Below are 13,556 nucleotides of genomic sequence, written 5' to 3' on the forward strand. Positions count from 1 at the left end.
TAAGGGTAATCCAGTCCAAAATATATTTTATCCCAGATATCATTTTAATACATTGGTAGAAGATGGTTTGAAAGGGTTTTAAAATATATATTTTAAGTTTTATCTCGAAATGAAAATAATCTTAAAATAAATAATATCGTTTGTTAAAAAATAAAAAATAAAAATCACCGTGCGGCTCAAGGCCCGTGCCTCTATTTACATTTAACTACGAAGGGGAGATTTGAAGACGGGCCCAAAACATAAGCCCAATTAAAAATATAGAAAAAACTAAAAAGCATAACTCATGGCGCACGGTAGCATCCGGCCTCAAATCAAAAGAGGCTTCAACAAGGGGTGGTGTTTCTGGAAGTAGGAGAAAGTTCTGGAACGTCGTCGGTTCTGTCGCCCAACAATAATAACACCCCAAACGGCAAAACCCTAGTAAAGTAAAAGCTGCGAGAGCCTCTTATCCACACTCACACTCTTCCTACTCCCTCACGAAAGCTGCGACCTTTGAAGCTCTGACAATGGCGTCGGCCAACGCTCTTACTTCTGCTTCCGTCCTCTGCTCTCCCAAACAGGTACGCACTGGCTCCTTGGCTTGCCTGCTATTGCAGAAGTGTTTGAAATTTTGCGTTTTGGGTGCTTCATATTTTGGTTACTCATTTTCTGTCAGCCAAACGTGGTTTAAGCTCTGTGGGTTGGTTTGACTGTGTTTTTGGGTTGCATTTTGGGATAATTTGAGGTTTATTTGCTTTGATCTGCCTGGGTTTTGTTTGGTTGGTTCAATTTTCACAATTTCGTTGATGGTGTGAATTACTGGTAGCTATAGGCTTGAATTAGTGGATAGTATTGTGATTGGTAATTGGTTCTCGTTGGAAAGGATGGAAAATGCAGAGTTTAATAATCTGGGGTTTTTGATTTCTGTGTTTTTTGGTTGCTTGTTAATTGCATTTGAGGATTATTATGTTTAATCTGTTTCGGTTTCCTTCGCTTTGGTTAGTTTCGTAATTTCATTTCTATGGTGTGATTTGATGGTGTTAGCAGAGTTTGAGAAGGGGGGTGAATCAGCAGCAAAACAATAGGGTGAATTACAGGCAATCAAGGGGTCGCTTTGTTGTGAAGTCCTCTGCAAAGGAAATTGCTTTTGACCAGCATTCAAGGCGTGCGCTACAGGCTGGAATTGATAAGCTTGCGGACGCTGTTGGCCTTACTCTTGGTCCTAGGGGTATCTTCTTTCCTTATCTTGCATATTTCTTTGGTGTGCGTTGGTAACCAAATAAAAAAAGAAAAAACACTCCGCTTTAATTTGTTTCAATGGTTTTTAGTATGGAGAGGTTTCTTTTCATGGTATGCTCTTTGAAAGGGAGCTGTTCTTGATATTGATTTGCGTTTTGTATTTTGAAGGGAGGAATGTTGTATTGGATGAGTATGGTAGTCCTAAAGTTGTCAATGATGGAGTCACTATTGCTAGAGCTATTGAGTTACCTGATGCGATGGAAAATGCTGGTGCAGCCCTAATTAGAGAGGTTTGACAGTTATGTTTATAGTAATTTCCTCGAAGTAGTACTGTACTATCGCAAATTTCCCAATTTACATTTTAATAATTGGTTTACCATGTTTCAACTGTGGGATTTAGGTTGCTAGCAAGACCAATGACTCTGCTGGTGATGGAACAACAACTGCATCAATTCTTGCACGGGAGATAATCAAGCTAGGGCTCTTGAGTGTGACCTCTGGTGCAAATCCTGTTTCGATAAAGAAGGGTATTGAGAAAACGGTACAAGGGCTGGTGGAGGAGCTAGAGAATAAGTCTAGGCCTGTTAAGGGTCGTGATGACGTTAAGGGTACTGTGGCTTGATGAGTGTAGGGTTATTTTGTTAAGTAATTTACTGAAAGCCCCACATTCTTATATTGATCATTGTGTTTCTTACAGCTGTCGCAACTATTTCTGCTGGAAATGATGAGCAAATTGGGACAATGATTGCTGATGCTATTGACAAGGTTGGACCTGATGGTGTCCTGTCGATTGAGTCATCCTCCTCATTTGAGACTACCGTCGAGGTAGAAGAAGGAATGGAGGTGTGTTTTCTTTCTCTGGTTTTAGTGGCAGTTCAACTTTTCCTTCCTGTTCTGTATTTTATGATTTTCATCTCTTGATGTTTGTTGTCTTCGGTTACAGATTGACAGAGGATATATCTCCCCTCAATTTGTTACAAACCCTGAGAAATTGGTTGTTGAATTTGAGAATGCAAGAGTTTTGGTTACTGACCAGAAGATTTCAGCTATCAAGGACATAATTCCATTGTTGGAGAAGACCACTCAGTTGAGAACCCCTCTGCTTATAATTGCTGAGGATGTCTCTGGGGAGGCTTTGGCGACTCTTGTTGTGAACAAGTTGAGGGGTATACTGAATGTTGCCGCTATCAAAGCTCCCGGTTTTGGTGAACGGAGAAAGGCTCTCCTCCAAGATATTGCGATTTTGACAGGTAAATATATGGCTTAGTTTATCAGATTATATTTCAAGAACACAAGTCAAATTTGATATCTCATGTTCAATTAGTTATCTTGTATCTTCTTCTTTAACTTCATATTTAGTGGAGCATAATGCTTGGTTAGTTTGTTACATATGTTAGATATTATGATTATTATCTAGTGGTGCAATAAATAGTGATCAAACTTTACATGGATATGGTACTCATTTGGCTTCTTCTTGATATATTCAGGAGCTGAGTTTCAAGCCAGTGATCTGAGTCTACTGGTTGAGAACACCTCAGTTGAGCAGCTTGGTTTGGCCCGAAAGGTGACAATCTCAAAGGACTCAACTACCATTATTGCTGATGCAGCATCAAAAGATGAGTTGCAGGCCAGAATTGCACAGCTGAAGAAAGAGTTGTCTGAGACAGATTCTGTTTATGATTCAGAAAAACTGGCTGAGAGGATTGCCAAATTATCAGGTGGGGTTGCTGTTATAAAGGTCGGTGCTGCTACAGAGACTGAACTTGAGGACCGTAAGCTCCGTATTGAGGATGCCAAGAATGCTACTTTTGCTGCCATAGAGGAAGGGATTGTCCCTGGTGGTGGTGCTGCTTTGGTGCATCTCTCAGCATATGTTCCTGCCATCAAGGAAAAACTTCTCGATGCAGATGAGCAGCTAGGTGCTGACATTGTCCAGAAGGTAACAATAATACCTCATTTCTATATTCCATGATAATTCTCTTTTTAAGACTACTGTGCACGTAATTTGGTACCCTCCGGCTGATTTGAATATTTTCTGAATGTTCCGAACAGCAAGGGAGGTCGTAAAAAGTATTTTGCACAAATACGTATCTCTCCATGTTATTTAAATCTGAAAATGGATCTTAGAGTGTCTAGGGTTGGGCCATGAGGGTCTCTTAATGCCTTTTTTCTTCTCACCGGAGTTATTTCAGAAAGACCTCAATCTATGTGCTGCTTGCAGGCACTTGTAGCACCAGCAGCATTGATAGCTCAAAACGCAGGAGTTGAAGGCGAAGTGGTGGTGGAGAAAATAAGGGATAGTGAATGGGAGGTTGGTTACAATGCAATGACAGACAAGTACGAGAACTTGGTGGATGCCGGTGTTATCGACCCAGCAAAGGTAACAAGATGTGCTTTGCAGAACGCAGCCTCGGTTGCCGGAATGGTCTTGACCACTCAGGCCATTGTGGTGGAAAAGGCTAAGCCCAAGTCGGCTGCGGCCGCTGCCCCACAAGGCATGACTGTGTAATATGTAGTTTTTTTAGATTGTCAGAATTTTGGTAGAGTGGATTCTGCGGTGAATTCGGGCCAAAGACGGTTGTTAAAACTTGTGTTATCACTAAGAATGTGCCCTTTTTGTACGGATTGACAACAATGATTGTTTCTAAATAAAAGATGTGATAAAATTGAAAGCTCTCGCTTTGCTTTCACTAATTTTCTTTGACTACATATTTATGCAGCAGAAACAAGTTTGTTTTATTTTACCCGGGTTGGTGTTGGAGTCCTTTGTGTTTAAGGCATGGTTGAAGTGTGGAATAAAGAGTTTGACACTTCTTAAACCAAAGATTGACGATTTTAGGGAAATGTTTTCGGCACTCAAGTTTGCTCCTTCTACGTTCCTCTTTGTGTGTTCTTAGGAAATGTTTTCCGCACTCTCGTTTGCTCCATTGTATACTCCCGTGGGTCGGAAGGTGGCGGGGAAGGGGTTCCGAAAGAAACGAAGATCGGGCTCCCCTGGCAGTCATATTAGTGCTTACCTAAATCAGTCGAACAAGACTTCCGTGAAGAAGATTCACTATGTTGGAGCAATTCTCGTTAGCTTGGCACTCTCTGAGTATCTCCGTGGGGTTTTAGTATTGTGCTCCTTCTGCGTTCCTCTTTGTTTGTTCCTGGATCTTCCTTTGTTCGAACAAAAGAGTAGCGTTTTGTTCCTAGATCCTCTGCTATTCGAACAAAAGAGGAGCATCAAGTGGAGGAAGGGAGGGTGGAAATTATTTTTCCTAGTTTTCGAGGCCAAGTGAACTGTTCAATGCTTTTAGAGGCATATAACACTTGTTAGTTTTCCACATTTGTTCTTTTGGTTCCAAAAGCGAGATGCTACCCCGTTGGGAGTTTTATGGCTATGTTTGGAGTGAGAGACTTTCTAAATTTCATGAGACTGAAACCAAGTTAGTACGGAAAATATTAAGAGGATAAGAAATGACTTTCATTAGTATTACAAAGGCATGTGAGACAAATTTGTAAATGATTTCTTCTAAATAGAGATTTGTAAATTTCGTCCACATACCTTTGCAATGCTCGTGCCGAGGGTTTCTAATACAATCTCTCTGCATTTTGTAATACATTTCTTCTTGACTTACCTAGAAATCTCTCACCCCAGACACAACCTGTAGGACCAGGTAGGACTTAGTCTCAGATCCAGTCATAATGTTGGGGCAGTGAACAAGCAATTGTACTTTAATGTTACGTTTGGTTGAAGGATTTTCAGTTATCAAGTAATTTCAATTAGGATAATGCTTGTGACCCGCTCATGAGCGACTTCCTTCCCTACTTGCAATTAAGGACTTTATCGTCTGAACATCGTAATCAGAATCGTTCATTCTCTTTGTCAACATCTGAGGGTCATATTTGTAAAAAATCATTCAGCTTCGAAATCGTGTAATCATCCATGTGCGTTAAACTAGTCAACAGATTTAGTAACAAATAGCATCCTTATGATGAGCTGTCCATCTGTTTTATGCATATGAATGGCTGAAAGATCTCCAAATTGAATAATTTCTTCCATATATAATCTTAAAGTAATGCTAGAGATAATGAACAGTTCTAGTTATAATGTTTAGACGGTAAAAATTCGTTAATCGTAATTCGTAAATGAGAAGACAAGTAAGCCTCCACAACAAAAAAACACAAACATTATCCTTTAAATTAAATTAGTTAGAAATACGCTACAAAATGTTAGATTTGTGATTGAAAATTCATTATTTGAACCACCACCAATCTTGGTTTGGATTATGAAAAGATCAACATTAGGTCACTGAAATATTTACATCTTAAATTAAAATTAGAGAAAATTAGAATTAGATTCCTCATTTTAGACTTTTGTAGACTAAACATTTATGCTTTTTGAGTTTTTTATTAAGCTTTTGAAACATTTGATTAAGATACTCAGACTTGAACTACTTCAGATTAATTGAAATTAATTTACATTTAAATATCTGTTATATATTTTAAATAATTTCAACTATATTTAAGTCTAAAAATTTAAACTTTTCAAATCTAAATGTACACCCATGCCAAATGGAAATGTACCAACATTAAATGAAAACGTATCAAAGTCAAACGAAAACGTACCAACTCTGAATTAAAACGTACCCAATTATAAACTATATTAAAATGAATATTCATCTTTTTGGAATATTTAAAAATATGTTTGATTCATACACAATGCTCCAAATAGTCTTGTTTTTTAGTAGACAAGTCTCTAGAACAACTTTTAGTTGATCGGAGATAAATCCTTATCAACAAATGCTAAATAATAACAATAAATCATATAATTTTGAATTAACAAAAAGGCTATTGTCTGTTGATTAATGACTTTTTCTGTCACATCCCGGCCCGGGACGGATCACTTCCCGAGCCCACTCCACCACCGTAGCACGATATTGTCCGTTTTGGGCTTACCATTCCCTCAGGGTTTTGTTTTTGGGAACTCACGAGCAACTTCCCAGTGGGTCACCCATCCTGGGAATGCTCTCGCGCGCTTCTCGCTTAACTTCGGAGTTCCTACGGAACCCGAAGCCAGTGAGCTCCCAAAAGGCCTCGTGCTAGGTAGAGATGGGAATATACATATAAGGATCACTCCCCTGGGCGATGTGGGATGTCACATTTTCTATAAAATAAAAAAATTAATTAAAGTAATTCCTTGTTATTAGGACAAAGTAATAAAACTTATGTTTTGAAAACAAACGTACCAAAAATTCAAATGTACCAAGAAGCTAAATGGACCAAAAATTCAAATGTACCAAGTAACTAAATGTACCATTATAATCAAACGTACCGATATAACCTAACGTGCCTAAAAACGAATTTTGTTACATTCTATTTAATTTACCAAAATAAATATTTTAATAAAAAAATCTTAAATCATCATAATAAGAGATGCATAAAAATAGGAGGAAAAAAGGGAATGCTAACGTGAATACACTTCTAATAAAATAAAAGGAAATTAAATTAAAGTATCAAAATTGTAGGGAAAATGTTTAATCAAACTTGCAAAATGAATAGATGTTTAGTTTATAACATTAAAAAATGAAACGTCTATATCAAAACGTCCCTTAAAATTATTTGAGATTTGCGGGCCAGATTATGAAGAATCGGCTCTACAAATCACCAACAGGCCAATGCAATAAAATAATTAAGTTGGGCTTCAGTGCTTGTGTGAGTGACTGTGCCACTTGGATTACTATACTTTCTATTGACTGCCAACCACCTGGCCCATGACTCAGTGGATCGGTCCAAAAGAAAGTGCTTTGTTTTTTGTTTTCCAATTTTTAGGATTAATTATATTTTTTTGTCTTCCCATTGCAGCCTAAATTTTTTAAAATCGTATCAGTTTATATTTTTTTATTTGTTCAAGCATTTTAGCTATAATATGATCCAAATGTGGCTTACATGCTAATCCACATAAGATCTCATGCTTATCATGCCAATTATTTATTGAAGGACCAAACAATCAATACGATCAAAAATATAAACTGATACAATTTCGATACCTTATAGTTATGATGAAAAATTGAAACTTCATTACTCATTGTGAAAAGTACGCAAATCTAAGGGGTGTGAAAACTAGTTAGCCTTTGTTTTTTTTATACAAAAACACTTCAAGAGTTTGATTTGCTGGGAAAATAAACAAAACAAAACTTCTCATTTTGATGCTCTTTTCCCATTATATCGTCAGTTGGATTATTTTTGGGTATTTTTATTGGCACTTTAATAAACTTATTATGCACTCATCGTAAGTGTATTTTTCTTTCTAAATATAAAATATTCAAAGTACACAATGAGTTTTTTAGAGTGCTAGTATTAATATATGTTTTTCTTCTAAAATTAAATTTAATTTGGAAAAGAAGAACGTGTAAACTGTGACGACCCATCCCGAATTATAATATATTTTATCTTCGAAAGTGTTGGAATGACGATTTTGCCCTTGAAACGATGTGTGGTGATTATATAAGCAGACTAAGAAAATAGAAAAAAGGCCAAGACAATGGACCAATTACCTTATTTTCCTATCTCTAGGGATCCAATTAAAATTGTAGGGTTGTTTAGGACCAAATTGGTGGCCCTAAGTTGTAGCCCAATAGAAATTATGGCAACTTAAAATTGCCCAATCCGAACAAGGTCACACACACATACACCGCACGTGCCCTTCTTCCTTCACACACTCTCTTGTTCTCGAACTCTCTCTTTCCATACAACCTGAGCTCACAACTCCCAAAATCTTTTCAAAACTTCACAGATCGAGTGTAAGGTTAGCATCATCGTGCTTCTTTTGACCTCACCAGTTGAGTCATACCCTTGGTTTGAGGAAAGGACTGGTAGAACTCGAGATACCCGAGCTCCGGCAAGGGGTGGAATTTTCTCCGACGTGATTGTGAACGTTTTAGTTAGTTTTGAGGTTTAGTAAGGTAATTACTCAACTTCCTTGGCACATTAGACTAGTTTTGGTTAAGTTTGGATGTCGAAATAAGCTCGGTAGTGGGTATGCAGAATAATCGGTTTTTCAAGGATTTTTCTAGCCATTTTCTGTTGGATTATGGAGTTTTAACAGGTATGGATGTGTTCCCCTTGTTGAGAGTTTTAAATCCATATAACTTTCATGAAATTTGGTTGAGAAATGATGAAGATGTTAAGGTTTTAATCTTTTCCAGTTTCCGGTGACACAGTCAGCGGCCGGCGATGGAATCCGGCGAACTACCGGGGAAGAAGGCGAATATTCCGTCAAGTTTGACGGAATATAGCTAACGGCATCAGGTATATTTAGCGGTATATTCCATTATTTAACGGAATATTCTTTAACGGCTTTAAAGATTCCATCCAACGTGTCAGGCACGTGGCTGCGCGTGTGGTCTTGCCTTGGCCGGCGCGTGGAACATCGAAAAATTATTCTAAAAACATGGTTTTGAGTATGCCACAATGGTATATTCAAACACCCCAATTAAGCAATGTATGAGAAGTTATTTCATAGTGATAGTTATGTGCTTTCAAATAAAGTTAAATTAGTTGTTTCACATATAGGTGAGACATTTCCAGAGGACGAGCGTAGTCAGGCGAGACTTGGGGGTTACGACCCGGCTACATACCAGTGAGTGGGCTTTTGGTTATATATATGTTATATATATGCCTTATGTTTCCCAGAAATCATTTAAATGGTTTTTACGTTTTAAATACCATGTCATATGCATTACATATTAGTATATATTATAATATAGCTATGCATATCACTGCTCGACGTCGTGGACGCTCAGGTAAGCTTCACGTGAGTATATAGTGATAGTTGTGATGGTAGTGTGTATGACTATGATGAATTTCTTTTAGTGAATTATATCCTGCACCCTGGTGTTAGTGCTCCACCCGAGGGTAGGGCTTAGCCTTCACGTAATCGTTCACCTCCCACATCACAAGCTCACCTTGGATCCAAGGTAGGTGCCAGCCTGTCGTACAGACCACGTTAGGTGGTTCCGACTCGTAGGTGACTTGCAATACTTCGCACAACCTTCACATGATCGTAGCACTTGAGCTTACTTATTTACACCTAGCTTGTCGTACAAACCACATAGGTGGTTCCGACTCATGTGCAGGATTTAATTTGATCGTTGAGTTATTAATTCAGCCGTACATGTCACATTAGGTGACTTCAGCTGATATGTCACTTTATATTAGTGCAATTCACCTGGCTTACTTATTCATGGTTGAGATAGTTGTCATGGCATACACATGGTTCTGTTATTCTTGAGTATAGTTTTCATACATGTTTATAGTATTATTTTTGGGAAACTTATACGGGTTTTACAGCGAAGGGTTATTACATTGAAAAGATAAATGGTTTTGAAAGTTTTGTTTTTGCCAACTCACACTTTCTGTTTTGCACCCCTCCAGGTTCTAGATAGAAGTTCATATCGGTAGCTCACAAGGACTTCACGACGATTCTGACAGAAATCCACCAGTGTAGGGTTTCTTTTATGATCTGTATAATTATTACTTAGTCTTCTGGACTGCACTTCGATACCTATACTTTGGTTGTGTGTGTTTTTACTCTAATCACTTTCACTCGTACTTATAGGCTAGTCCAAGGTAAGATAGTTAGTGGTTTTTGTTTATTCGCATTTTCATATCATTACCGCTTCGGCACATCTCACATGGTTACGTCACCCTCACGTGACGACCAGCATGCCTCAATTGAGGTTGGGGTGTGTCATAAACGACCACGAGGCAATTCACTAGGACTAGCACACTAGAAATAAAAATCCGGTTTTGTAAAGGATATTGTACTTCTATATATCTTGGTGGGAAATCAAGGCAATCATTCAACAAATCTCCTTTTTAATGAATAGAAACTACATACGTATAGGTGCTAGAATGCAAGTGTTGACAACAATAATCCTCTTAAGACATGTTGCGTAACTCAAATCAAACAAGTGGAAAACACATTTTTGAGCGATACCAAAGAAGCACTTGTGGTCGTTGGAGAAAATTAATAATTAGTATGTTCTGAAACTATATTAGAATGTGAAAATGCAACATAAAATAAATGGACATTAGGTTGATAAATTTGATATTTTTCAACTACTAATGCCTACTCTCAACAATAGGGAAATTCTATCATTCCCAGACTAGTGAGATCATACGACCATACTCACACAATAGAGGACCCTCCCAAGTTTTGGTCTCACACTCCTTAAAATTGTCACAGGAGAAAGTCTTAGACCATCTCCAACTCAGGGCTGGCCAGAGGGCTCGTTTTAGCCATCTGGCCCTCCAAGAAATTAATATTTTAATGAATAGTACATGACCATATTTACTTCCATCTCCAACCGAGGGCCAAAGGGCCATAGGGCTTGTTTTAGCCCTGTCACAAAAAACCGTCTCCAACCGAGGGCAATAGGCTAAACATAATTTATTATTTAAATTTAATGTTATTTAATGTTGTATAATGGCTTAGGAAGTTATAGGAAACAAATGAAATTAAAAAAAAAAAACAATTTTAAAAAATTTTGTTAAAAAAAAATAACGGTTAGCTGACGTCAACTAGCCATTATATTCAAAATTTTCCATATTTGTGTCGGTTATAACCAACACTACTTCTGTCAGATAGCTATTTATTTCAAAAAAATTCAGGCTATTTGTATCGGTTATAACCGACACTACTTCAAAAATTCCCGGGTTGGCTGGCTGGCTGCATATGGCTAGCCCTTTAGCCTTTTCAAATTCTATGAGGCCCACGAACCATCTGGCCTAACCCTCGGATGAAGATGGTTTTCAGACTATTTTCGACCCTCTGGCCCTCTGGACCCTTCAATTGGAGATGGTCTTAGGTCCTGGCATCCAGACCACCTAATCCTTCTGGCTTAGATTCAAAAAATCCCCCATGCCCCACCACCTTCTGATTTGAGTCCCACCACTACTCCACAGCTAGAATCCACCCCCTCTTACACCAATATTCCACTCTATACGCCGCACACAAGACCCTCCCCACCCAATCAAATGTATGCCGGTAGGCAACTACCTCTAACAATGGAGAGCCCCTAGGAACACCAAGGAGTCCTATCGTCACCACAATTGGAAAATAAATCCAAAGTTTTTATTTAGTTTTTATCAATGAGGACGGAGTGACTTGAACCTAGAGAAATTGCTGAATATTTTAATAATACATTAATATATTCGTATGGAAGAAGTTGGGTATTTGTCCAACAGTTTCTGTTCATCAGATTAAAGCAATGTGACTTTTCAAACTTTGCTAAAAGACATGATCCATGTCTGACGAGTGCATAGTTCAGACACAACCTTTGGTAATTGATGCTTTGCATCAGACATGCGAATTGGCATATTGCTGTAATATTAATTCAGTTGTATCCTATGGCGAGAAGGCATATCCAAAACCAAAGGATATGTCTAACAGGTGCAATTTCTCCTATATATTGGTAAATTAGTAGAAGAGAAATTCATTCAGAAATTTGTTGTCTATACAATTTTTTTGCTCTCTCTTCTCTCTCCATCACATTCATACAATTCTTTCTAGTTATTTCTAAGGAAATACAATTCGGTTTTGCTAATCGAATATTACATACTTTGTTGTATCTTAGAAGTGATTCACCAAGAACCCTTTAGTAAACTCATTCGAGTGAGGGCAAATAACATTTTAAGGAAACGATTCAAGTCGTACCATTATTCTCTATATTTCAACATTTACTCTAACAAGAGAATCACTAATAGACTAAAAACTAGTAAACTAAATTATTATGAGTTCAAGTTTAAAGGGTAAAAATAGAAAGAAATAAAATCAAACGATGAAACAAACCCATTAAAATTCTTGTTACATATCAGAATGATAATGTTATTTAACACATTTATACCTGTTTGGACCTAAATTTACGCTATCGGCCCATACAATCAAGGCCGTTAGATGAGTAAAGTTCTAGACCGTTGGATGATAAAGTGGTTGAGATAATTTTCAATTATTATTAAGGAATAATATTGTGGTTTTAATCATAATATTATCTCTTAATATATATTGGATTATCTAAGCCTAATATTGGCTATATCCAGCGGATCGTTTAAAGATAAATGATATCTAAAAGATAGGTTGTTGCTTACCTTGAGAAGTCTTTGACCTAGACTCTAGCTGTTGAGTTTGAATTAAAATCAAATTCTACACAAGTGAAGCCGCACCACACATCTGCTTCTATAAATACAAGGCTGCGAACACCATAGAGAAGACCTCCAATTCAACACACAATTGCCCTGCGCAAAACCTCTCAAACACCTTGAGATTTTTCCCTTTCTTTTTTCGCCGACACATCTTCAGTCTGGATAAACAGCACTGTGAAGGCAACCGGCGAACATCTTCAGTTTGGATAAACAGCACTGTTGCCGTAGAATCAGCCGTTCCCGAAGCACCTTCAGTTTGGATAAACAGCACTGCGTCGAGGCCGACTGGTTATCTATCCAAGTCTCGGTCGAGAAGGATTTTCAAATCCTTATTGGCAGAGGTCATCTCATTAGCCTTTTCGGCGAAGTGAGGTGTTACCAGGTTACTACATTCGGCACCCAGAGAGCCGAATTTAATATTGAACTTTGTAGAATTAGCAGCCTTGTCTTCAGGCTCGAGAATCCAAAGACCGAGATTTGTTCCTTCCTCGGCCGCAGTCGCAAGATAAAGAAGTCAGCAACGCGCTCAACGCAACATCAACAAATTTTACTCCTCGGCCTAGCTCGGCCGACGAGTTGGCACGCCCCGCATTCGACCGAAGGACGTAGTTAGCTTATTAGTTACTCGGCCTGCGCGCCACGTAGGCTTTGTAATTTTTAGGGTCAACATTTTGGCACGCCCAGTGGGACCCAGTGCTAAAACTACGAAGTTTATATGATATATCAAGATTCCAATCCGGCTCCACGTAGCCGATTGTACGAGCGCCTAGAGGAATTGAAAAAACACAATGAAGAACGGAAAAGATCTTTGGAAGTGGAAAAAGTTCTTCGTGGCCATAAAGAGTTGCAAAAGTCATTCGCTTACATGTTGAGAATAAAAGCTCATGTTGCCCTGCAAGAGCAATGGGTAAATGAAGACAGGGCTCAATTTAATGCCTGGCTAGATGGAAAATATTTTCCTTACGTTTTCGACTACAAATCAATTCCATTTGAGGAATGGTTGGTTGAAAAGACTGGGGGGCAATTTTCCGCTTCGGCCGTAATCAGACATCGGCTTAAGAAAATTGTTAATTTGGTCGAGGAACAAAGGCCACCTATTTTTTCGGTCGAGACTGAAAGTGTGGTAGGCCTAGAAGAAAATGTTCAAGTTT

General features: G+C 38.2%; 1 protein-coding gene across 2 annotated transcripts; it reads left to right on the forward strand.

Annotated features, from left to right (window-relative positions):
- The first annotated feature begins 401 nt into the window (after nt 1-401).
- Nucleotides 402-3,912, forward strand: LOC103947687 (ruBisCO large subunit-binding protein subunit alpha). Of its 2 annotated transcripts, none has more exons than XM_009358618.3 (8): nt 402-560; nt 1,027-1,207; nt 1,387-1,508; nt 1,619-1,826; nt 1,916-2,061; nt 2,162-2,468; nt 2,706-3,157; nt 3,440-3,912. In XM_009358618.3, exons 1-8 carry the CDS (start codon nt 507-509, stop codon nt 3,725-3,727), a joined length of 1,758 nt encoding a protein of 585 aa, XP_009356893.1. In that variant the 5' UTR covers nt 402-506; the 3' UTR covers nt 3,728-3,912. The 2 variants fall into 2 exon arrangements, with proteins under 2 accessions (XP_009356893.1, XP_048444852.1); XM_048588895.1 differs by having other exon boundaries at nt 420-560; nt 1,024-1,207.
- Nucleotides 3,913-13,556: the final 9,644 nt, after the last annotated feature.

Source organism: the organism of the source record quoted next, unplaced genomic scaffold, assembly GCF_019419815.1.
Source record: "Pyrus x bretschneideri cultivar Hongxiangsu unplaced genomic scaffold, Pyrus_bretschneideri_v1 Contig29, whole genome shotgun sequence".
Lineage (NCBI taxonomy): Eukaryota > Viridiplantae > Streptophyta > Magnoliopsida > Rosales > Rosaceae > Pyrus > Pyrus x bretschneideri.